At 42.8% G+C, this 26458-nt stretch overlaps 1 protein-coding gene across 1 annotated transcript in view; it reads right to left on the bottom strand.

The window, feature by feature from the left end:
* The window catches only part of limk1a (LIM domain kinase 1a), a 47003-nt gene that overhangs the window by 17180 nt on the left and 3365 nt on the right, over positions 1-26458 (bottom strand). The window contains exon 3 of the mRNA XM_070970201.1: positions 7412-7550. Within this exon, the coding sequence (XP_070826302.1) occupies positions 7412-7550 (139 nt within the window). The remainder of the gene's footprint in view (positions 1-7411; positions 7551-26458) is intronic.

Below are 26458 nucleotides of genomic sequence, written 5' to 3' on the forward strand. Positions count from 1 at the left end.
CCGTTCTGTTGCTAGCAAGCGAACACGAGTCTTAGCTCTGTACTGCTAAAAGTTGTAGATTGATTGATTGATTGTTATGATATTATTGGTTGAAACTGGTTGTTTCAGGCCTACATAAGCACATGTCTATTTTGTTTGACAGGAAGAAAACAGATTTTGATACAAGACTCCAAAAAAACAGATTTTGTGTGATTTGTTTTTGGCTGTAGATGCACAATATGGCCTGCGTTTGGGTTAGGTTTCAACTTCGACTTCAATTACATCATGAGCTTTATACCTTTAAACATCATCTGTCATGTTCACTAATTTCCTGCATTTCCCAGTGAAAAGCATCGTTCATGTTTAGGGTTACAGTCGAGTAAACTGTCCCACATCACAAACATGAGAATAAGCTTGAGCTTCAGCCCACATACGGACTTTCTCTCTGTATAATTAATGGCAACGGTGAAATATAGCGAGTCTCAAAATACATTCCTCCTCTGTAATTCTGACTCTCTCTGTCTCTAGGCAGCTGATAATTTGTCTCCCATCACTAGTGTATAGTAGATTATAAATATCTTACACTCCTCTGCATGTGGCCAACGATCTGAAGGAACGACAGACAACACACCACATTAACACAGACGCAGGAATGAAACTTTTATCACCTCTGTACCTGTCTGCAGGTATTTTATGGAGTACATTTCTTTCAAAGCAAGACGGCGGAACTTCTGAAGACAAAATAAGACTTTCTTCTCCTGAGAAATTAAAGTTGACATCATGAATAAAACAAATTCTCGCTCAAATCATTAAACTGAGGGTTTACGCTGCTTCAGCTTTACTTGTCTGGCATGACCAGAGTCTCATGGAGGCTAAAGTCAGCTAATGCTAGCCAACTTTAGGTGGATATGACTGGAAAACACACGGAGTCATTGTGTTAACCTAATGACTGTTTTCTACTTCTTCTACTTTAACATAACATTTGTGCATTTTAACCTGCAATAACTGATTTTACTAGGCAGCGGCACAAAAACAAGCTGTGAACACAACAACACTGACAGTATTACCTTTAGAGTTGATACGGCAATCTTGTTAGCAAACAGCTGCCACATCCAGCCGATGATCATCCTGTCCAATGTTCAATCTCTGTTTAGCTCTGTTTTTGGTCTCCACCAATGCTGATGGGGAAAAATATCTGGCTCTTTAGCAGCTAAATGCCCCACTGTGTTCACCAGCTAGTTGCTAACAGTCTGTCTGCCATTTGGTTTGGTTTTTAGAGCTGCTTTGCTGAAAACTTTCTGCTTCAGCGAAAATGACGTTTTGCGTGAAGGAGGGCCATGAAACCAAAACAAAAAGCTCTGAAGTCTGCAGAGCTGAGGGGAAGTTTCAAGTTCTTTGTCATTTGTGCACTTTGTACAGTGAAGCAGTCGCTGTCAATGAAGTTCTTGTTCTCAGGCTCCCTTCATCAATGCTCATACAACATTAATAAAAATGAAAGTCACACCAGTAAAATGAGAAATAAGAAAAAGAGAATACATAAAATAGTGCATAAGTTAAAACACAGGAATCAAATCAGTATAAAACAGAATAAAATCAATTTTATATACAATCTAATGCTCTCTGTGTTCAGTGAGTTTGGTGAAAACCAATCAGAAGTGAAACCCAGCAGCCCACAGCCGTGCCACGGGGGGTTTCAGCCCACAGAGGCTGCTGCTTGCATCAGTGTTTCCACTCTGGAAAGAGGAAATGCTAAACAAGGTTCAAAAAACATTTCAGTGAAGATCACCGACTCTCTCTGAATGTCAAGTGTTGTAATAACTCCAATATTTAAAGATCATCTCTTCGCATTGATTAAAATCCTAAAAACTCATGTCTGTATAGCAAAATTACATATTTACAATTTTTCTACATGAAAAAATCCCTTGATGCCTTGAAATGGCTGAGACGTAAGTTATGTGACATATGAAACCCTGACTGGTTTGGTTGTTGGTTTCCTGCAGTTCCACGGTGGAAATACTCTTATTGCGCTCATGATTTGTCTTGTAGCTTATAGGAAAACACCATGAGGACATTTCCTGTCATTGGAGGGGGTCTTTAAAATTAAAAACACAACTTTATATAACATCACACTGAGAGCAGAAAATCAACATGAAGGCTAAAATTTGAGCCTCCATCACAACATGGGGCTCAAGTGCCCTCCAGCTGTACAACAAGGCCCCAGCAGCTGCATCAGGACACCCCTCTATATGTGAGCCTGACCTCTGACCTCTCTGAGGTGTTGCAATGAAAAGAAAGCTCTACCTTATCATAAATATTATGTGCAATAAGCTTCTACTGTGACAGAGTGCTGCGATCCACGTCACTGATGAGATCATCAACATCTGATCCCGTTGCTAAGAAAACAATGTCCCAACCTCGACAGCAACAACATCTTAACAAATACCATTTCACAACACTTATTACACATGTGTCTGTCTTCACTTAGAGGCAAAATAATCATCAGGCATTCACAGAAACAACTGGCAGATTCCCACTCAACCACTGAGCTACCTCACACCAGTGGGAGTTGATAGTACACTGCAGATCTGGGACTTTCCATTGGTTTGGTAGCCAACCCACAAGCGTTGGGACTGTTCTGGTTTCATCTTTTAAGCCGTTAAATTATGACAGTGGCAAAAGCTAATTAACAGAGCCACTACAGGACACACACCATGTAAAGTGTGTCTGCCAGAAACAATCGGGTCTGTCATTTATGACAATTCACAGCCCCCAGTGATGACCATGTTTTACTCGTTCTTTTCCCCCTTTGCTTGTCTTTATGTTTTCCCCCTTTTTCGTTTGCAAGAAAATATCCTGTTTCTAATCATATTTAGAGAAAAGATCCAACTGTATCAACCGGCTTGAAACACAAAACATTTCCTGGTAAAAAGATGATATGAGGGCAGGAGTACAGCACACGATGAAACTTTCAGAACATGTGACGTGAATTTCATAAGGGTACATCTGATGCCAAAAACCCCCAAAGAATCTTAAGCTTGTGTGATTTCTGGGAAACGTCTTGGATTTTACCTCCAACTGTTTCTGGTACTTCCTGCAATCTCTGAAACACAGAAAGAGAAAAACAAACCATAGAAAGCCCCCACAATAAGGAGCTTTTCTGTCAACCCTAACAAATGAAAACAAACAAAACACAAATTCACGCCTGGTCATGTCGAAACAACAGGGACCTGACGGACTGACAGCCAGTGATTCAGTGCTGCAAAGGTGACAGAAAACATGACAGTTCAAAAAGCCTCATACAAAATCACTGACATGTGGAACGACCAGGATGAGGCAGATTCATCGTTCCTGTGGATCACTGGAATCATTTTAATACTCTGTATGGTGCCACACTGTGCACTGTTTTTCTTTCATGAACTTTGGGCCCCCTACCAAAAGCTTTCAATAGCTTACTATGGGGGACCCATTCACACATGCCAAAGGACCACTGCAGATGTCTAATTGGTCTAAATTGTATATGTTTATCATTTTGGCTAGGTATGAATAAACTTGAAACTTGGTACCTTGAGGCCAGGGCTTGCTGGGACAATAAATCTAAGCCGGTGGGCCACCATGGCCGAATGAATGTAACTGACTGCAGAAACACTGATTTATTTGATGATACTGACAAAGAAACTGTATTTAATGTGGATCAGTCAAAGCACAGCCAACATCAACTGCCCTTACTGACTCTTCAGAACACCTACTCTGCTCTTTTGTAGCACAGCCTCGACTTTACATGTGTCAAATATGTCTCCCAAAAATAACCCTGCATGAGCCCAGATCCTTGACTGGCTAAGCCTCAGCAATCATACTCTGCCGTCAAGTTCGTCATCAACTACATCATCACTCAATCTTTGAATTAAAGAAGGTTTGATTCAAGGCCATGGTAATGAATCCTTAATGTCTTCCTGGTCAACACTGAACTGATGTCCACGGAGCGCTGCGGCAAAGATAACACAGTGAGGGTGAGAAACCGTGAAACCAGAAGCTTCTCCCAAGCTCCGGACATCTAACAGGCCCAGGTCGATGCCTGGCCCCGCTCCCGTCAGCTGGCTTTCAGCCCTGACCTGTTTGCAGAAAGGCTGACTGACTCTAAACTGACTCTGGAGATGGGATTACTGCACATTTGTCTGTCAGAGGGAGGTGGATGGATCGAGTGAGGGGAGGAGAGAAAATTAAATTACATCAGTTATCTCAGTATTCAGCGCATAGATCAGTCTCAGCAAGGGTACTAAATAACTAGTCGCTGAATTACGACTAGATTACTCAAGGCTGAAGTTGCTGACAGGAGCAGAAGCTGCAGACACACACCTGTTTGCACCTAAACATACACACACACACCGCCATGCTCACATTGTACAAGCGTCCTCAATATGAGAGATGATATTCAGTTAAGACCACAGCTCCATTCACAGGGCTGCTGTGACAAAACAATATAAAAGACATACGCTCACACTTTCAAAGGTGTTCATCGACAAGAAAACGAGTCATTTTAAGCTTGATGGCTCACTCTTGAACTTGAGAACAGCAGCAGACAAAACAATCTGCACTCAAGGTCCACTTGCTCTGAAGCGTTCAAAGGCTGCACAATTTAGCCAGCAAAGACGAGAACTTCTAAAAGTGCTCAGAACGATGGAAATCGTGAACGTCTGTGGTTCAGCAATTTGACGAAGTTCAAATCCTGCAACTCTCTCACATCCACGCACTTCAACCGCTGCAAGAAGCAGCGTGACTGCAGGATTGTCAGGTTTTGGCCATGAAGCTACACATCAGGCCAGATCAAGTGAGCACAGCAGTGAGACAGAATATTGAAAAAATTTGATTTTTTGAAAGGAGTAAAGCAAGGCTCAGCTTGCACGGTGGGCATCACTGAGCCGGGAGTGACAAAATTCCCTTGAAACACAAACACAGTTCATACTTGTTCTTGTCTGGCTGACCATCAGTTCTACGTCTGCAGACTCTGACTCATCGTTGCATCATGGAGCTCGATATGTTTTCACTGGCGGTGACAGCAGCTTTTCAGGTGCACTGGATTTTAAAAATATGATTGTGCATCCCTGCTAGTCCGCACAGAGTGACTGTGCAGGACTGGAGAGGGCTTCTCCGTCGTCCTGGGTGTGGCACAGACGAAAGGAGCTGACCTTGGTCTGCAAGTCGACACTGTAATACAATTGTTCTGACCATACTGGCAGCTAAAGCCTGACTGGCTGACCGATGTCAAATTTACTAAAGTGTAACAGCAGAGACAGTCAATCAGCGTCTTTGCACTATAAGAGCAGCAATAAAACAGAGAAGGAGAAAGAAGAGGAGAGGTGGTGCAGCAATCCCCCCACCTAATCCACTTTAGACTCTCCTACATGTTTCATTACTGAGATTGCACCGCAAAGGGCAAGCTGTCTGTGGGCGATGATAAAACACATACACACACACACACACACACACACAGATGCAGAGAACGGCTGCGCTATGAATGATTTCTGTTCATTGTGGCCGTGACACATGACCTGCCAGAAGCTGCTGGCTGCTGCATCTGACCATGAGGCAAATGTGTCAGAGAGGATACTTTATGTGCACTGAATGAACTCAGCGTTTTATTCTAACCGGCTTCTCTTATCGGAGGACAACCAACAGTCAGTCAGTTAGTCGATAGTCTCGGTTTGCTCAGGTTTGATCTAAGAAGGACATTTAAATAACAATTTAACAGCACTGATATTTTGTCTGAAATTAAACCTGAGAATTGAAGTTAAACACTCACACGTGTGTACAAAGTTAAATTCCACTTCGAAAAGCACACAAACCTTTGACTGTCAGCTTCTAAAGACGCCTTCTGAAATGCAAATGGTTAGTTAGTCTTTCTCTGTGGACGATTTCCCTGTCATATAAGCTTCATGCTAAGTAGACAGGCGGTGCTTTTCCAGAATATGAGCCTCACGTATTTCCACACACAGCTGACATAGTTTTCATATTGTCTGCTGCTGCGGCGGCTGATAAGTCTAATTTTACCTCGGTGTGCGAAAACAACAAGGATTACCAAAAACGACTCTGCAAAGTTTACCAGTGATGAATGAGCGAGGAATATGTGCTTCTTAAATCCTGCTGTTGTTGAACGCTGATGCACTGCACACAAACACACCCAGCAGCTTGTGAAAAGCTTCCTTTTCAGACGCTCTGTCACTTTTCAAACAAACAGGACAAACACCTGATGAGTGACATGAAAATATACGTGGAAGAAGGGCTGCAAGAAAGGGTTATTATCTACTCTGAATTCAGAGATTCATTATTTCATCTTTAATAAAAACAGAAAAACTGAAGCTTCCTTTGACGTCTTTAAATGTCTCGTTTTGTCTGACTCAAAACAGATATTCTGTTTATTATCACATCAGACAAAGAAGAGATGCAAATCCTCAAAACGGTGAAATTAAATGGCTTAAATATTTAACTGATTATCAAAACTGTTCATCAACTACTTGATTAACAAACAAATCCTCTCAGCTATATCGATAAGACGCAGCTTCACTGCACAATAGTTGTACTAAAAAACAACAAAGAGGCAAATTTCTAATTATATTCTGGGGATTTTTGTGTGATTTTGGAGAGGTCTGTGTATGTGAGCCTCTGAAAACTAAAGCCCTGAAAATGGCCTTGCATTTGTATGAAGAGGTGGTCTGACCAGGCAGAAATGCAAGCCTATTTTCATGCTGAAAAGACCTTGAAGATTGCTCTGCCCCGTCTATTCAGCATGAACACGGCCTCAGCTGCACCTCTCCGACCACCGCAGCAGAGATGAGTTCATTTGGAGCCAGATGACCAAAAACACACAAAAAAATAGACTAATGCAGCTGGCTTTGCTCCCGGAAGGGAAATAGGGTTGTAAGACATATAAAGACGCATATTTGATTACACAGACATACAGTATTAATCAGTTTCTTCAAGCTTTGAATGTGTGTGATTGCATCACTAATCAACAAATAGACACTCCCCTTTGATGCTCTTATCTTGTCTTTTCTATAATGCAGCAGCACTTATCAGCAAAGGCTCAGCCTGCTGTTTATCTGCTTTCCAGAGCCGTGACCACATCTATTCTGCACATGAAACTCTCTGCTCTGTGTCACAACAACAGCCTCAACTTTCGCTGGTGGTCTGTAACACAATCTCACAAAGCAACCAAAGCCATCAGGGTCAGTTACAGGTCTGGCACTGATCCTATGTGCATGTTGGCACACACTAACCAGGGAGCCTGAAATCGTATGGATTCAGGTGTGTGTTTGCCCTCCTGCATGTATGTGCCTGCTGTGAGCATCACAGCTCCAAGCTGCAACCCGAGGTCAATCAGCAAAGAAAGAACCAGGATGGTGATGAGAGATGAAAGTCAGCAGATGGATCCTCTTACCATGATGAGGCCGGTGGTGATCGGGTCATTGCAGCCGTGGCACAGCTCCCCGAATTTGGCCCAGTAGTCCTTCTTGCAGAAGAGTCGTCCATCTTTTTCATAATACCAGTGGGACAGCGAGGCGCTGCACTCACAGCACCTGACAGAGGAAGAGACGGAAAGAGATTTGTGAGCAGCTGAGCAATTAATCAACACTTTTTAATTACCATCTGAAGATAAAATCATGTCATTACTCCTTTGGATCAACAATGAACATGAGTGACGTACAAATCCAGATCTGACAGAAGAAACGAGAGACAAATGTGGCATGATCTACAGCAATTATTGCATCCTGATGAGTCCATTAATCACTGATTTTCTGTCATAAACAGTGAACTTCTACCATAATTATATGTTAGTTAATAAAACAATCCCCACATCTTCACATTTGAATAAATGGAGCCAGAATTCTTTTGCTTTTTAAACAGCTTAAACGATTGATAATGAAAATAGTTGACTGCTTTTCAATTAAAGATTCAATCAATGAACTACCATTTTCTGTACCAACTGTAACATATATCCAAATTTGAGTGAGCCAAAAAAGCAGAAAACGTGTATGTCACTGAATCAGCAGTTTAGACCTCCAGGAAATGAACGCACCACACACCAAACGAAGATGTTACCGTGTTGATTGAATATTATGGTGTACGGCACCGTACTTTAACCTTCCTAATGACATCCTGCAGGGCCTCAAATGATAGTTTTCATGGTGATAATAAGTCCCTTTGCGGTTCTATCACTCACCACCCCAACTGAGGTGGAGCAGGCAAATGAGATCACACCAAAACACACATCTATGACTGGGCATGAGACAAAACTACGTCACTGCAGTCAACTACAACAACATGCTTTTCCACATGAGTGTGTTTGTTTTGACTTTGGCTTAACGTGTAGAGGTGGATAACATCAGAGTGCTGAGGTTACAGCTCAAGCATACCTGTAGGGAGAGTTTCGACGGTCTGTTTATTTTGCTTCACCTCAACTGAAACCATGAAAGAAAGGCAGCTAGCTAAAACTTGCTAACCATCCTCCTTTAAATAATGTGGGACAGACAGCACTGTGTGCGCAGAAGCTGTCAATGAATCAGCAGGTGTTGAAATACCATTAACAAGAAGCAATGTCTATCGCTAGCAGTCTATCAGTGCTAATGTTAGCAAGCTAGGCTAACAATCTTCCTCTTCCTGAGTGAGGGCAAGCTAGCGTAGCTTGCTAACTTCACTTTCAGGGTTACATACAAACGCGAGTCCTGCCAAATGTTGATTGTAGTAAAGGGACAGACTTCTTAAAATGTCATGGAGAAGTTAAAAAAAAACTAAAAACATTAATATTTTAGAAGCTGGAATCAGAGAAATTATTCTTTTTAATTCCTCAAACACAGAACAGCAGAAATGAAGGCAAACATGTGCAGTGATTCAGGAGCTGACAGCAGCATGATGTGTCTTGATTTTGTTATAATGAGCCTGTGTTGTCGAGTGCTTCTTTCCAGGTTGCGTTAATCAATACTGTGTTTTAAGTGCTGAATTGGCTGAACATCTACTTTTTGTACAGACAGTCTGCTGCTGAGCCCAATCAGACATGTTCATGTGTACAGCTCTGTCTGGTCTGTCCATCTGTCAGCAGGGTTCAACAGCAAGCTGCTCTGAACGTCCAGAGTGACGTCAGCCTGATAGGCATCAGACGCTGACAGTGAAGGGCGGATGACGAGGAACTGGAGACAGACGGGAGGAGATAATGATGTGACACGCTTCAAGTTCATTTACAAAGCAAATAATAATAACAGAGACCTCTGCTGATGCTGATTTGATATTCAAAATAATACAAAAACAGGTGAGTAAAGGTTAGTTCCTGGTAAGTGATGATACATGATAAGAATGATTTCAGAGGAAGGATGATGACAGTCTGATGTGACTCAGGCCAGGTGAAGAAATGCTCCACAATAGATCAGGTGGCACCTTTCTGATCTTCCTGTTGTCAGAAAATGTGTGTCCATCTGTGTCACTGTAAACATTATGTCTTCATACATGTGTCGATGTGGGCAGGCAGGCACATCTGCTCTGCGTGAGGCCAAAAATGTGTGCTAATCCCTTTGCTTATGATAAAAGCATTTCTGTACGTGTGAGTTAGAGCACTTGCATGTGCGTGTTTGTGCTTGTTTGTAATCTGTATAAATCTCTGTGTCTGATGGCCATGACTAAGTGAGTGTCTCCACTCCTTCCCAGCGGAGCTTGCCTCCAATCAGCCAGCCGTCTGGCCTCGTCCCTGCTCGGAGCAGCTTAAATCCAGGCCTGTTTGCTCTGGAAATATAAAACAATATGCATGGCTTCGAAGGTTGGAGCAGAAGCATTCACTTTGCCCCTTGTCTCATCCCAATTTCCTGCTATGTTCATTTACATAAATTTCAAATTTCTTAATTTTCGTGACATGGCGGAGTCTTTAGTGTCTGGCTGCGATGTGATAAATGTGCTGGTCGCTGCTACTTTGCTGCTTAAGAAACCAAAGATATCAGGATTATATTTTTTCTAATCTTCCTCAAAATGCAATCATTTCTCCAAACATATTTCATGTACGCACTCCTCGGGCCATGGGTTCAAAGCCCAAAAACATGAAATGTTAAAATGAAGTGTTTCAGCCTTAAATAACCCAGTGATTACAACGCATACTTTGTCCTTAACATCACTCCATTTCAATCAATTGATTGTTTACTTTTCAAGCAAAATGACAAACACAACCTGGTTCAAGCAGGATTTCCTGCTTTCTTCGTCTTATTTGACAGTTAATTGAATATCTTCAGATTTGGGACTGGTGATTGGACAAAACACAGACCTACACACACCACTCTGTAGGAGAATTGATCTTCCTTTCCTCTTTGATATTCATCACACAAAGACGACACTTTGCTGAACATGCTTGTGGCACGTTGGTAAAATAATAACTAGTGAAGGACTCATTAATATATTCAGCAGAAGCAGCAACTCTCCATGACTTTGCCCCAGGTCTTGCACCTAGAGTAAGTCTGCACATACACACACAGCTACACACATTGCAACACACACAATTTATTTATCAGACAGACAGACAGACAGACAGACAGACAGACACACCCACTCTTGCCGGCATCTGCATGCAGAGCTCCACTGCAGCTCAGCAGATTGTAGCAGAGCTGCTTCAGTATGCAGCATGTTTGGGTGCGCGGGGGGGTGGAGGAGACTTGGAAGTGGGTCAAGGCTTTCAGAAGACGTCCGCAGCACCGAGCCAGGAGCCACTCAGCTGTCTTGGCTCTTTGCCACTCAATAACTGTCTTTCATGGCACACACACACACACACACACACACCCTGCAAACCCCTGCTGAGGCAAAGTCATACCTGAGGTGGGAGCACACAGGAGTGATCTTAATGCTCTAAGGTTCCTTCAGAGTAAAACCTCTTGGAGCAGAGCTGGGACTGGAAGCAGAGTATTAAAGACATGAGTGAATACATTAGTGACTCCCAGATGGAGACGCCTTCAGGACAAGAATCTTATCTCAGAGGTGGAGGAGACAGGCAGCAACGCCCAGTTACAACTCAAGGCCCCCATGAATTAAAAAAAAAACAATGCAGCAATACAATGGAAAAATCAAATGCTTTTTAACAGTTAGAGTGTCGAATGTGTGCTCACACTTGGGTGTATTTGGGTGACTGTGTTTGTGTGTGCATCGGCACGGACGAGTAAGAGGATTATCAGCGTGAAAAGACTTAGCGAGAGTCTTTGCCCACTCTGCTATGATGCTCCAAAAAATCCCAAAATCTAGCTGGATGAAAAGCTGAAAAGCTTAGCAGTCTCTCCCACCTTACTGTGGAGAAAAACACGAACTGCAGGCAAGCCAAATATTACAAACACTACAGCAAAGTGATCGATAATGATGCTAAAGGTCAGAGGAAGAAATGAGTTTGAGAAATCTGTGAGAGAGTCTGTGAAAAGATTAATATCTGAAGACACAATGACCGTGGACATGGACAAAGGAAAAGCTGCACAGGGTGCTCAGACATAAATAACTCCTGTGAGGAGCAGAGCAGATTTTAAACACCATGAAACCCAGCTGGATCCCCCGAGGGTCAGGAGGCAGCCAATGACAGAGAAGATGAGAGCGAAGGAGTGGAGCTAGTAAATCTGCAACTGCCACCCCAATGCTCTAATCCCTGATGCATTATCTAAAAGTGCCTGAGAGAGCAAGAAATTCCTTTTCGGGGTCAAACGGAGGCGGCCGTTTTCCTGGCCTCTCACCTTCCTCCGTCTGTGCTCACCAACATATGAGTACAGTTACAGTTACTCTGTGTCTGTAATCTGCAAAGGCTGGTTATCATGTTCTTTAAGGTCAGTGGTTCCCTCCACTGCAAGCATTCACCACAAAAACTGTAAATTTGAGACTGGGGTAACTGACAGAAGGAGAGGCTACAGACATGCTAGCTAGCTAGTGTGAGGCTTTGAGCTAAATGCTAACATCAGCATGCTAACATGCACACAATGCCAATGTTAGCATACTGATGTTTAGCGGGTGTAATGTTTACCATGTTCACTATCCTACTTTAGCGTGCTAGCATGCTAACATTTGCTAATGAGCAACTGCCATGTTAGCAAATGTTAGCAAATGCTAACATAAACCACAGAATTGGAGAGTCACACAGATCGCAATTCAATCTCTGGGGACCATCTGTGAAGGATTTTTTAGCAATCCATCTAGTAGTTGTTGAGACAGACACCTAAACATATTTCTTTTCTGACATTTCTCAAATCAAAGCTTTTTTCTTGTAAATTATTAAATAGATATTTTAAAAATATCACCCTCTAAACATATGTAATGTGACGAGGGTTCAAAAGTTGAAAAAAGCAAACCAAAAAAATACATTTAAATGAGTTTTAGGGTTACATATGTAAAATTTATTGACACATAAACAAAAAATGTACTACATATAAGTGTGTGTAGGATTTAGATCATTTTTTAAAATTATAGTACAGCAGATGAGTTATCCATGTGCTGATCTTCAGTCGTCCACCATCATTCATATTTATTATTCTCAGTGAGATTTCCTCATTGGACAGTTTCATGATGTAATATGTTTTGAATGGCTCTGCTTTCTATTTATCACGCTGGCAGTCTGACCCGGGTCAATACCTAACATGATTAATTTGTCCCCAGGTTGATATGAATGAGCTGAGGTTGAATGAGGAAAACATCAGGTCTAAATGAATGAATGGAATTCGATTCCCAGAGGGACCGAAGTGCTGAAGAGGATGAAAACGTAAATATACTGAGCGAGAAACGGTGACTCACAGGTGCCTCAACGAATGAGGAAAATGTCTCATCTGCATTAATGTACTGCATGTAACCATGCAGCGTATACAGTAGATGCATAAAACACACACTACAGCATATCACTATTTCTTGTTTATATGGGTTTAAACTAAAACAGTCAAAGAAAATTAATCTGTAATTATTTCACAGCTTCAATCATATTTAAAGCAACTTCTAAAATGTGACGACTTGCTGCTTTTCTCTTCTTATATGACAGTAAATTGAATATATTTGGGGTTTTAGACTGTTGGTCAGACAAAAGCAGACAGCTGAAGACGTCACCTCGTGCTCTAGATAATCTGCAGACGAGCCAACAATAGAAATAATCCTAAAAAAATCCTAAAATAGGCCTTCAACAGTTAGCTGCCTATCAAAATGAATCACAGGTCATAGACATAGACACACACACACACACACACACACACACACACACACACACACACACACACACACACACACACACACACACACACACACACACACACAGGGAAATGGCAGACAGGCAGATAGACAATTAACTATTAATGAGGCCTAAATGTTTCTGGTTTTTTTTTCAGTTGTGTGTGAACTGACATGCAGATCTTTGTTTAACACGTCAGCTGTGTCTCAAATATGAATCTGCCCTGCAGCTGCTCAGCTAAAATGGTTGTGAGATGATGCACTGTTTTCATTTTCTGCCACATGTATCCATGCTGCAGTACGCATCTGAACTAGGGCTGCAATTCATTGTTGTTTTCAGTATAGAACCATGTTGCAATAATATGCTCTTCACTGCTGCCCAGAACACGAGGTGACACCTTAAAACTGTCCAAATCCCAACGATATCCAGTGTACAACGACATATGACAAAGAAAAGCCAATTCCTCACAGTTGGTATTAAAGAATATGGCATTTTTTTCCTTGAAAATACGACTGAAACGATTGATTATTGTAATTATTTACCGATAATTTTTCTTTTAACTAATCTGATCAATCAACTAATTGTTGCAGCTCGAATCTGAACAAAGTATGTGAGGCTGCAAACATGCAGCTCTTCTCTTTTCTCCGCTCTGACCTCACTGAGAATCCTTTGAAGAGGAGTCCTTGAACGCCTCACACTGAAATAAAACCAAACAAGAACTTAATCTGACTCCCACACAAACCCTACAGGCCATCCAGCCCTGGTCAGCATCTATGTTGTGTGTGTATGTGTGCGTGTGAGTGTGCATGCATGCGTGCGTACATGTGTGTGCGTGTGTGTGTACTTGCCGCAGGACATTAAATGACGCGTGGGCTGACACTGCTAAAGGAAGCGGGAGCAGTCAGAAGGAAATGCTGTGTGTGTTCTGGTGGAGGTGTGAGCAGGTTCATGACTAACAAATAGATGCAAAGCTGAAAGATTTACAGGAACCACACCTCTTAAGTACACGCAGACACAGACACACAGAGGCACACACACACATGTGCACGTGTCTCCTCATTAATTATTGAATCTTCCATCATCTGAGTGAAGCTCAGACGGACATCCATCTCCTTTCTATCTGCAACGACAGCAGAAACGCTTTTGAGTACTTCTGATCAATAAGCCAATACACTGGTCTGCCCAGCCCGAAAGTAAAATCACGAAAATGAGACAACAAACGTCGAGCGTATTGAGTCTGAAACAAATGTGTCTACTGCATGAAAAAGTGCTCAACTACTTGCAGGCTAAGCTGAAATCCTCACAGACAAAGAGGAAACACAACCTCTGGGAAAGAGATGAGGGGGTTGTGGGCTGGAGGGATGCACACATAGACACACACACACACACACACACACACACACACACACACACACACACACACACACACACACACACACACACACACACACACACACACACACACATACACACACAGTGAAAGTCAAGCTGAGGAAATGGCAGACATGTCTGGGGGAGACCCCTCTCTTCCCCCTCACAGCAGACATAAATAGAGAGAGATTCCTGGTCCACTGCCAAGATTTCCACTGCTGATATTTTCCAGAAAACTGAGGATTTCCCACACGGACTCAGCGCTGAACGTACCCGTGTGACAGGACGCCGCACCAACAAACAGATCCACCCATTGATTTGACTGATTTGGCTGAATTACTTCGGTTTTGATACATTCAGCGCTCACACATGAACACACACGTTCAAGGACACATTCATCCCATTCCCACGCACCCCTTTTTGTTCCCCCTATATTACCACCCCCTCCTCCCCTCCCTCCTCCTTCTCCATGGCAACGCAGAATGCCACAGCAATGATGTCACCCTCTCACATAGAAACAGAGGCATTACCTCATCACCTCATCCTAACCCCCTCAGTCTGTCTCTTTGGGGTGGTTTCAAACTGTTCCCTTCACCTTGACAAACACAAGCTTGGCAGCACACACGCATTAACCCCTCCACAACCTGCTCTTTGCTACACTTAACAGGACAGAACAGAAGCACAGTGGAGGAAAGTGGGTGGTGCATTTTAAACAGTGGCTATAATTGCGCCCTCTATAGCCTTGGCTCTGCACTGGCTGCTGAACAAATGTTTCAGACTGTGGGAGACAATCTCTTTATTTGTGGCCCGGTGGTCTGTTGAGCTGGTAAACAGGAGCCCTGGCAGACTGTGAGTAAATGATGCGCGCGGCAGCAGTTTCCTTTGTGACTGTTAAGCCCCCTGGACTGACAGTCAGTCTGGGGCCGTCTCTCTTGTTCCACTGTGGGGAAGTGATAAAAGGTTTCAGCGAGCTCTGGGAACCATGATAAGTGTTGTTCAGCCGGATTCAGGAAGGACAGCAGAGCTCCTATTCATGATCAGGGCTCTTTTACTAAATAGTTTAGAGGGTAGTCTGTTTCTGCAACAGCCTGAACACAAACAGAGGATACTAATACAGGAAGTGAGCATGGTGGTGCGAAGAAGGTGCACCAGTTCAGGCAGCAGAATCTCAGTGCCATGCAGGGCTGAGCGTTTAGGACTGGCAATCAAGAATCTAATAAAATCAATGAAGCAGGAATTCAGACACAAACAGCCTATCAATTCACCTCAGCATATGTCTGTCAGGCATTTATACTGGCCAGGCTTGTGGAAGTTATCGTTGTTTAAATAATGTCATAAATCTGCCACGCATCAATCAATCGTGTGCAGGACAACTGGCTCATCTCAAACGAGCTTATTGAAACACGTATCCAATTTAAATATGCAGGAAGTCCAGTGAGAGGACAGATTAATGTGTTTCACGACTTATTAGACATCAAAACACAGGATTTTACAGTTATCACGGCAGCAACTATTATCATTCATCTTATCAATCGTGAGGTAAACAGCAGAAATACAGCGTTCACTTTCCAAAGTGTAATAATAATAATGATAATGTACCAGGAATGTGACCCTGTGCTGTTTTGCCTTTTCAGCCAACATGGAAGTCCTTAAGGTGCCATCATGTCAACAGATTTACCTCCATGACACCTCAGCCAACTCCTGCTGATGAAGACAGTCTGATACAGCTGAAAGCTCCACAAAAGCCAGTAAGTGGACCTTGACTTTGTGCAGTGTCACATTTTTTATTTTATTTGTTTTATTAATTACAATTTGACCGAGTGAGCAGGTGGAACAAGTTTTTTAAACAAGACAGCATTTCAAAGCGTCCGAATCCTGACAAAGACTCTATTCTGTTTATGCAGTCCTGAAGGTCAAATATGACAGTGACAGAAAGTACAAAGAAAACGAGGGTGTTAATCTTCCTTTCTTTAATCACATGCAGGGTTTAAGTCTGGAGTGTACCTGCTCCAAACGTGACAAAATTGAATTTTCAAAGTGCGATTAAAGTATTGTAGCGAGAGCCAAAGGTCAGAGCTCGGGAACAGGTGATTAATCAAAAACGCACCAGCACACAGGACGACTCCTCTCTGCAAATGTTATCGGCAGGTTTGAACCCTGGGACGTTCTGCCGAGGAGGAAGAGGAGGAGCTCTGGGTGCCGACACAGAGCGCTGGAAAACGACGAGCTCTGATCTAAAGTCTAACAGCTTGAAAAGACAATTCAAATGCAATAATGACAGAAAGATAAAACACTGAAGTTTATGTGATGGACTGGAGGGGACACAGCAGCACAGAGCGCTTTACTCTTCACTCACTCCATTCATTTTTTATTTTAAAATCTCACTAAAATGACATTTTGTAGTGTTGAAATAAGCTCTACATCCTGCTGAAATATTGTTAACAGTTAATAGTTCAAAGGAACAAAGTGTGTGCGTATAGCAGGACAGTTTCAGGTTTGTGAGGCTGTTAAAAAAGAAGAAATCATAAATCCAAACAGAGGGAGAGAACAATACTTCACTGCAGGCTGTGGGAAGATGCCTTTTTGATCTTTCATATAGACAAACAGACCATAAAAGAGAAATGTTTAACACACGGCTACATTGAAATTTAGCTTTAATGTTTATTGCAGTTTTATAGGACGTGCATCACATCCTCCTGCAGCCGCCTGACGATCATCAACAAAACAAGCGGAAAATCTGACGTACATGTTGCTTTCTCAATGAATATGAACAAATTTACGAGTGTAGAGCCAAATTTCCTTCATATGTACAAATGTATAAGCACAATGTGATTTCTGGCTTCTTTGGATTAACACAAGTCAAACTAGATGTCCAATGAGACGAAAAAGTGAGTTTTCCCCTTTGACAGCCTGGTTTTGCTGGATAACAGGCTTATCTGCTTTACCACACACACACACACACACACGCACACACACACGCACGCACACACGCACGCACACACACACACACACACACACACACACACACACACACACACACACACACACACACACACACACACACACACACACTGTGTTAAAACCAAAACTAGCAGCCTCCTCTCTGCAATGAAGTCATCCTTCAGTATTTGGGTTCACGGAAATGTAAGTTTGGTTAAAGTCGATGATGTAAGCGCGTGTGGACTTCGGCTAATATGACAAGGACAGAAACACTGACTGAAGTCAGTCACATGTAGGGCAGCAGGGTTTGATTCACTGTGCTGTGTTAAAAAAAGAGGGAAGTCACTGACGGACACGGGTTTGTGGATCCACAAAGACAGAAGTGTGACTGATGTGTCCTCTGACATGAGGGACGCGTGAGACGGCTTCAAGAGATCACCTAAAGCCACAGAGACACGCTCAGAGCGCGTTTATCACAAGATACTGTCGACCTGCATGAAGACACTGAGTGTAATTTGGGCATTTCAAACAGTGAAAGATGACGGTTTGAAGCTTCTTTGCATTTCTGTGAGTTTAAGAGCTGCTGAGTGAAACCACGAGGGGAAGTGACAGTCGGCTGAACACCTGACTGATCTCACACAAGCAGAGCAGATCATCAGTGTTTATTTGACTTTAATGATCAGAAACTATAATGTTAATATTTAGCTCTTTGGTAAAGGCTCACCTTCAGGTTTGCATCGTCCTATGTGGTTTTATAATGAGTACTCACTATAACAAGTTTCTGATGTTGTATTGCCCAAACAAATCATTAATGCAACAAGAAAATAAGCAGATGAATCAATAATTAAAATTATCATCAGATGCAACTTACAAATTAAGAATCATGAAAAAGCCTCAAGCTTCAGGTGAAATTAATTTACATCAAACTTCACTTATTTGACAAAAATTGAATCTCAATTTAATCCATATTTCCTGTTAAATTCACCAGCAGATCTTTTAGTCAATTAATTGTTTAGTCGATCGAAAGACAAAATCTAAAATACTAAATGAGAATAATAACTTTAAGTCCCTTTTTAAGCACAAATAGGAAACATCTGATGGTTCCAGGTTCCCAATGTGAGAATTTGCTGATTTTTCTTACATATTACAGTCAGTTTCACATTAACACACACAAGCAGCAGGTCATGTCCATCACAGGAAAGGAAGACCTCTGAGGAAGGCCATGTGATGTGGTCAAAAGCCGGGAACGGGCCCGTCAGTTGGGACCGTTTTCGTTAAAGCTGAGTTTGACGGGTCCACTTACTGTGTGTGCTGCTTCTTGCTGCGCTGGTTCTTTGCTGACGTGTCTCCTGTGGGAGCGACGGTCTTGTTTTGACAGTCAGAGGACAGACTCATGTCAGCAGCTCTGATGCTCAACTCGCACAGCTCCGCCAGCCTCGCCGTCACGACCATCAGCGACTCTGCCGTCTCTCCCTTCCTCTGCTTCCTCTCTCAGTGCAGCTGCACAGAGGGGTCACGCTTCTGCATCAACTATTTCCTGTCCCCTGCCCCACCTTCCTCATGGCTGCTCATTTCTCCTTTTGGACCTCATGAACACTCCACATAGACTCCTCCCTTGTAATGTTAACTGCTCATTTCCTGTATTGTTCAATACATTTAAAGACGCTGGCAGCACAAATCAAATTTTCCTCTTATCCATCATCTATTAAAGCCCGTCCACCTCCTTTCAACTCATCTGTATTACCGACATAGGACTGTTTTCTGGGGATGAGTGTAAGCTTGTTCACTGTGGAAGATGAGAACGGCCTTGCAATTATTTATTTAATGATGCAAAGCTCATCTTCTCATGATAACAGGTTCATTTATTTGTTTAACTTGAGAAAACATAAAGGCCAGTTTCTGTAGAAAACGGCAAAATGACTTTTGTTTTCTCAGCATGATCACTGAAGTGCACTCGCCTGTGAGGCTGCAGCTGGATAGTTTTCTCCTTAAATGATGAGAACTGATGTGATCTAAAAGTTATCTCTAACAGAAAGACCATGAGCGACGTTCAGTCTGACACGCTCAGCTTACAGGGACAGTTCACCCCAAAATCCAAAATACAGTTTTCCCTCTTACCTGTAGTGCTCTTAATGCACCTCAGATCACTGCTAAGTATTTCAACACAAGACGAATGTCACCTGGTTCCATTATATTCCAGAGAAGGCAAACATCTTTACAGCTGATACCTCCAGAACTCAGCAACTCACGGTAAAACAATCTACAGTAGATGAATAAATAGCTCAACAGAATCGTACTTTTGATTTTGGGGTGAACTATCCCTTTAAATCAGTTGCTACAGCTGTCAAGATACCATCTATGTAAACTATAATACTTATTTTTGCACACTCTTTATTATACCATTCAAACACCCTCCGCTGTGGGCAGCCTCTTTTCCACTTCCCCTGTGCAATGCAAATAACCTCGTATCAAATCAATGTGGAAAATACTCTTACAAAAGTGGCAAAAGTTCATAAGCCGCTCATACGTTCAGACATTCACCCGTCAGAGCAGAGTGTGTTTGTCAGAGTCCACTCGTACGAATCTCAAGTCATCTCATTATCTGGAGAAACTGGCCTTTTGTTTTCCTGAGATAAATGAACCCATTATCATGACAAAATGAGCTTTGTTATCATGAAATAATGAAATAATTAACTTGTGAGCTTGTGAGAAAACGGCAGTAAAAAGAAAAAAAACATGGCTGTTCTCAGCTTCTGTTCATTCAAATACTCAGATCCAAAACCATTTAACTGCAAGGTACTTTTACTTTTGATATCTTAAGTACATTTTGCTGATAGTACTTCTGTGCTTCTATTATTATAGCAATTTTACATTAAGTTACAGGTACTTTGTTTAATAAAAGCTTCTGACTCGTGATTTCTGCTAACTACTGGAGTTCGAGCATCTGGGGAAAAAGTCTACAAATGACGGAGGTGGATTCCCAAACGGACGCCTCGGCCGCATGTCACCATAGCAACAATCTCTATAGAATAACATAGATCATTACATGTACATACATGAAGGATCAGGCTGCTCAAACAGTCAGCTGACTACTTTTCACTTCAACATTAAGACCCCAATCTCCACATCGGAGAAGCTGGATCATCAGATATTTGCCATTCCCATTTTCAGAAACGACTTTAAAGGCTTATTGATTACTGAATTATCAATCAATCAGCTATTTGATGCAGCTCTACTGATCAACAAACTAAAAAGGAGCTTCGATAAGGACACGTGCTGGATACTGTGTGTGTATATCAAAGCTCCTCTGCTGAGATTATTTATAAAACCTCTGTGCTAATGAGCATCCATAATAACTTCAGAGGAAATGTTTTCACAGTCTCACCTCATTAACGGAGCCATCAACACTGCGAGAGCTCAGTGTCGAAGTTCTACGTTATTTTCCGACTCAGTAAACAATCCGACACAGCGTGAATCATCCACTGTGTCCTGCAGCGTCTGTCACCAGGCAGAGTTCATCTGCAGGTAGAAACGGCTGAGTCACTGCAGCCCTGTGTGTTGTCTGTGTCTGAGCCAGACTTCAGCATCGCAGCGCTGGAAACAAGATGTGCTGCAGATGAGATTTCCTTTTGTTCATGTTCCATCTTTTGTTTCAACTGTGCGTTTTCAAACGGCATGTTACCAGGAGCCATTTTTCTCCACACAAGTGGCAGCAACGCCGGTCCTGCAGACGTGATTCAGGGTGTAGAGGGACAGATGGAGACAGAAATGTGTGCTGCAGCACAGGAGGGCAGTTGTAGGCTTTGTGTCAGCTCGTCCTTGAGGAAGGGCAACCTGGCCTAAACGACGTTAGCTGAGTGTTTGTCGAAATGACTGCAGAGCGTGCACATTAGCTACCATCGTATGATCAGAAAGCATGTTCTCCACGTCACCAGCAGACGAACGCTGGATGCCAAAAAAAGAGGTTGCTAACTGAAGTGCTAACACAGCACAAGCCTTTGCAGTCCTTTGGGACGACTGTTGGGGCACTGAGCGTCGTGCCGAAATAGTTTGGACAGTGCTGCATTGTGCTGCAGAGCGACTGCAGCACGGGGCGACTTTTCACAGCTGGAGCGAAAAACAAATCCATGTTGATAAGATGATGATTTTCTAGAGCTGATTTATTATCCATGACGCCACAGAAGAGTGGAAATGAACATGGAGACGTTCATTTGCAATAATCTGGTGACCCAGACACCATATAATTTAAATAATGATTACACTCTAATAAAGAATACAGGATGCAAATTGCATACAGTGAATAAAAACCATGAAACCAAAAGGATCATAGAGGGCGCTAATAAGCGTGAGACTACAAATCCTCTTATTCGTCATTCCCAACAGGCAACAAGAGGTTGGGACCGACTCCACAGCCCTGTCATAATGATGATACACACCTTCTTACTACATCTGGTGTCTTTTCTCAAATGTCAAGAGCTACTTTAGCTTAATCCCCTTAAATCCACGGTGGAGGCAATAAAACTGTTCCTGAGAAGCATCCAGAGGGCCTTTAGCCTGAGTCCTTGCAGCCTTTCCAGAAACAATGAATGAATGAATAATTAAAAGTAATCAAACACTGCGAGATGTTAATGAGGAACGAGACGAACATATAATATCATACAGTTTTTTAATGATCTGCTTTGCTTTCTTGCGGGTGCTTGTTAACTGTAAAACCTGGCTGTTCACGTCCCAGATCTCAGGAAATAATGTGGTGAGCACAAAGTTCAGAAACCAGCAAGGAGCTGAAAACAACCAGCCGCATTTCTGAAACAAGTAAAGTTCTGATCAAATGTAATTTCCCTCTTAGCAAAGAGTCTGGGGCTTCTCCTTGGTGATATTTACATTATTTTGCCGCCATCTGTGGTGCTGCTCCATTCTGTGAGACGTTTCTTCAGTGCACTTCACAGAGAGTAGCTCTTTCTGGTCATGTTTACTGCCTCATTCTTCTTCTGTTTATTATAAACAAACTACTGATGCAGTCACTTTTATTATGCCTTTCTTTTTTATTTACTTTCCCAGGAAAGCATTGCTGAACCTCCCGAATGTGCATATCAACAAATGCTGTCAAAGCTGCGTTCAGGTGAACCCCTTCCCATCTGCCTCTTCGCTGTCAATAAAAAAAGGCTGAAAATGTCAAAAATGTAACTCCCCAAAAGTCAAATAAAATAGCATAAAACTGCTACAGTAGGAAAATCAATACGTTTTGCTTAATGGTGCCGCAGTCCAATCATAAAGCAATGCATCGGAAGCCCGGCTGGTCATTTAGCAGTCGGTGCTCACAGTGAATAAATGTTGTGGCTGCGCTCCTAATAAAGAGAGCACAGTCTGTGTGGTGTTTGGTGTTCAGAGGAGCTGTGGGACAAACAACACGGCTTCATTTTCCCATGAAGGTTACAGTGTGTGCAGAGAGCTGCTGCTATTTTCTGAGATGTTTTCTTCTGCGCCCAAGGGACTCCCTACAGTCTTCAAATAACGCTCCGAGCACTAGTTTTGCATTCCCCTTCCTCTTATCATTCCCACTTCCTTTTCACTGGAGCAATGCTCCGTCGCGGCGGCGGGCCCTGCAGCTGGACATTTTGTTTTGTTTGGATTTAAGCTCCATTCCCGCTCGTCAGTTTTCCACAAAAGTCTTGTCTGACTGGAGAAGCCATCTTAAATCCTCCTTCTCTATGACAATCCTGCTCTCCCGCAGGATTTGGATCTGGGTCAAGAAATTATTCCTTTTCAGTTCTAGACATGGTGAGGCACGCAGGGGAACATTAGGATGGCTTCTAGGAGGATGCAACACTTTTTAGGAGACTGCAACTCTCTTTTTACAGCTTTAATTACTCACATGGCTTCACTCTGATTAATTCAATGCTTGTGGTGTGTGTTGTGTCACTATGTGGTGGGTAGAAGGGCTTAAAGCTGCAGGCTGATACCCAACACCTCAAAAGGAGTGTGGGGGAGCTGGCACAAGGCTCAGGTCTGAGTCCGCTACACAAGGCTGCTCTGCACCTAATGGTGGCACAATTACAAAGAAATGCAAAGCCGTGATTTTATTTTTGCAAACCAACAAAAGGTGAGAGATGAGTTCACACATAAACGCAGTCAAAAGAAAGAAAATCAAAAATGCAAGCACGCCTAAAAAAAGACTGAGACCTGCTGCAATGCTTCATCCAGCCAGATGTAACTCCCTGTCTGCACTCTCTCATCACACACCCACACACGCACCACAAAACCATTGTGGACTCTGCCCTGTGCCCAGAAACCAGTCTCAGATTTCCCATTCAGACATCCGGCCGGGGAAATCATTAACGACACAGTGAGCGGTGAGTTTTCCACGGAGCGAGCGCCAACCTGTCGAGCGGCTCAGATGAACGAGGCGAAACGAGGAGTGACAGCGCATCAAAGTCTGTGTGCAGGTGTCGGGGAGTTTATGCGTGTGGAACCTTATCAGCTGCCTCAAGTGAGGTCAGCTGGGTCTGAAGACGGACAGTCAGAAAGAAGCGAGCTCACCACACCTCTGCAGCCCACCCCTCACCTCTGTTTGAGGCTAGCCGCTCGAGGCTACATTAGCCACTGCTAACACAACAAACCAGAATCTCTGACCAAACTGAGGATGCTGAAGTTGCATTGTGGGTAATGTAGGCACCAGGTTTTGACAAGGAAGAACGCGCAGAATAAAAAAAGAAGATATCTCTGTTCAGCTGCATTTTCAATGCTAAACCAAGGTTAACAAAGAGAAGCCAGGCAGTGAACGCAACATTTACATGCCCTGTTAATGTGTTACAATCCAAAGAGACAGCAAACATTAATGACTGCGGCGTTACATTTATAGCCATCTCTTTTCAGGAAGTAAGGGTAAACAACAACACACGAAGTGTTTCAGTTAGAACTCCTCAACGAAAAGCTGTTTCTATCTGCTGCTTGTCAGAAACAAGGTTGACGAAAGATGTGAGAGACAGAGAGAAAGAGGAGGAGATGTTACATAAGATCATGAGAAACAAAAGCTGCAGCAACATCAACAACTGTGTCCTATTAATAGAACAGCCTTGTAAATACTGTCCCACTTTCAAAGTAAATAACTTCTCCTGGCTCAGCTTAATGAGATTAGCAGCACTGATTGAGCTTGGTGGTGTTTTTGCTGCAGTGTCACGGCGGCGTCTCAAAACAACACAGAAGCTGAAAGGCATTAGCATGATGCTAAACGGGAGCGGTCACTCTTGAGAGGAGATGCATCCAGAAAAACAAACATTACATCTATTGTTATTGTTCATTTATCGAAGGCTATGTAAGATAATGATCAATGTCATTTAATAAAGAGAGATTAAACCATGAAACCTTGTACTTCCACATACTATCTAAGAATGGAAAATCTCATAAAAGGACCAGAGGATGCGCTCTGGCAGAAGCTGCTGGTGGAAGTCTCAAATTGCAGCTCAGTGTGCTGCAAGAATCGATGGCCATTAGTACGTCTCAACCATCTGTGAGTCCTTTTTATTCATGTGCTCAGATGCTTCGCGTTATACGAGCTGAGGTGAAGATAGATCGATCTGAAGATTTAATGACGCCTGATCTTTCTTGCGTCCAGTCAGAACATCACGCGAGGAGAGTGGAAATCTGATCATCCCCAATTCTGTGACAACCGGGCAAACTTCATCCCACTTGGAAGATTGAAAGATCCAGAACAATCACCAAGTGGATGTGAAATAATTCTTGTCAGCAGAGGTTGTATGACAGCACTATATCATAATTAAATAATAATGAATGTAATTTATAGTTTGGGAGGCTCCTAAAAGCCAAAAGGTAGAAAGCTCCTGTGTTTTTCTCTACTGAGATCAGAGCAGCTCCACAGATAAGACCAGTGCTCCATATTAAAACTTGAGATACTGGTTCAAACCTAAAAAATGTGAAAAGATTTCTTTTCAACAGAAACATGCGAACTCTCACTGCCCACACGCACAACATGCTGCCGTTTCATGCTTCAGTGTCAGATATGTGCGCCGAGTTCCAAATGAGGCTCCTCGTGTCGAGCGAAACCTGCTGCAAACACAAATCTGCCTGTTCTTCTCCTCCAGACAAAACCTTTGCAAAGTAAAACCAAACGCAGCGACTGCTGTGGTTTGATGCTGGAGCTGCACACAGAAACTACAGATCTTCTTGGCTCATCAGGAAGAGTCTTGAGCAGCTTTGAAATCAGTCAAAGCAGTAAATGCTCAATAATGTTGCCTTAATGAGCTGCGGCTGTCAAGGACGCCATCGCAACACAAATGACAGGAAGCTGTGAGACACTTAAGAGGTTTACAGTGAACCAGTGAAGACCAGTTCAAAACTACAGTGATGCTTCTGCTCCTTCTCGTTCAGCATCCTGCACATGCCAGCTTCCTACGCCCGAGGGCCGGCTGGTGCTGCAATATTGACAGGTGATGGAGGTGAGTCACGGGAGCGTTGCCATAAGACTTTAGACTTTTAAGCCTGAGTTCAACTCAAAGACGAGAAAACCCAGAGAAAACGAACTCTGACCACTAAAAGCAAAGACCCATGAGGAAGAAGAAGAGAACCAATTAAAGCTGATTTTCCTCTCAAAAGAGAAAAGAAGTGTTACCAGCAGAGTAAAAGGTCAGCTGACAGGAGAGGATTTAAACAAGGAAGAAGGTAAGAACATGTGCACTAATATGATAACACTTCCTCTCAGACAAGTTAGCGGCTACAGACGTGCCTGATGTCATGCAGGGGGGACACAGGGCTGGATCAGCAGCGGTAAACTGTGCCATCAATAATGTCCAGGTTCATTATGAAACACGTTTAATGATTTGTTTCTTTACTGATTAATCTACTAATCGTTTTCTCAGAAAGAACTCATCATTTTGGCTATGAACAGTTGGAAAACAGTAAAAATCTTGTTGTAATTTCCCAGATCAGAAGGCCAAATCTCCAAATTGCTTG

This window comes from Chaetodon trifascialis, chromosome 9 (assembly GCF_039877785.1).
Source record: "Chaetodon trifascialis isolate fChaTrf1 chromosome 9, fChaTrf1.hap1, whole genome shotgun sequence".
Lineage (NCBI taxonomy): Eukaryota > Metazoa > Chordata > Actinopteri > Chaetodontiformes > Chaetodontidae > Chaetodon > Chaetodon trifascialis.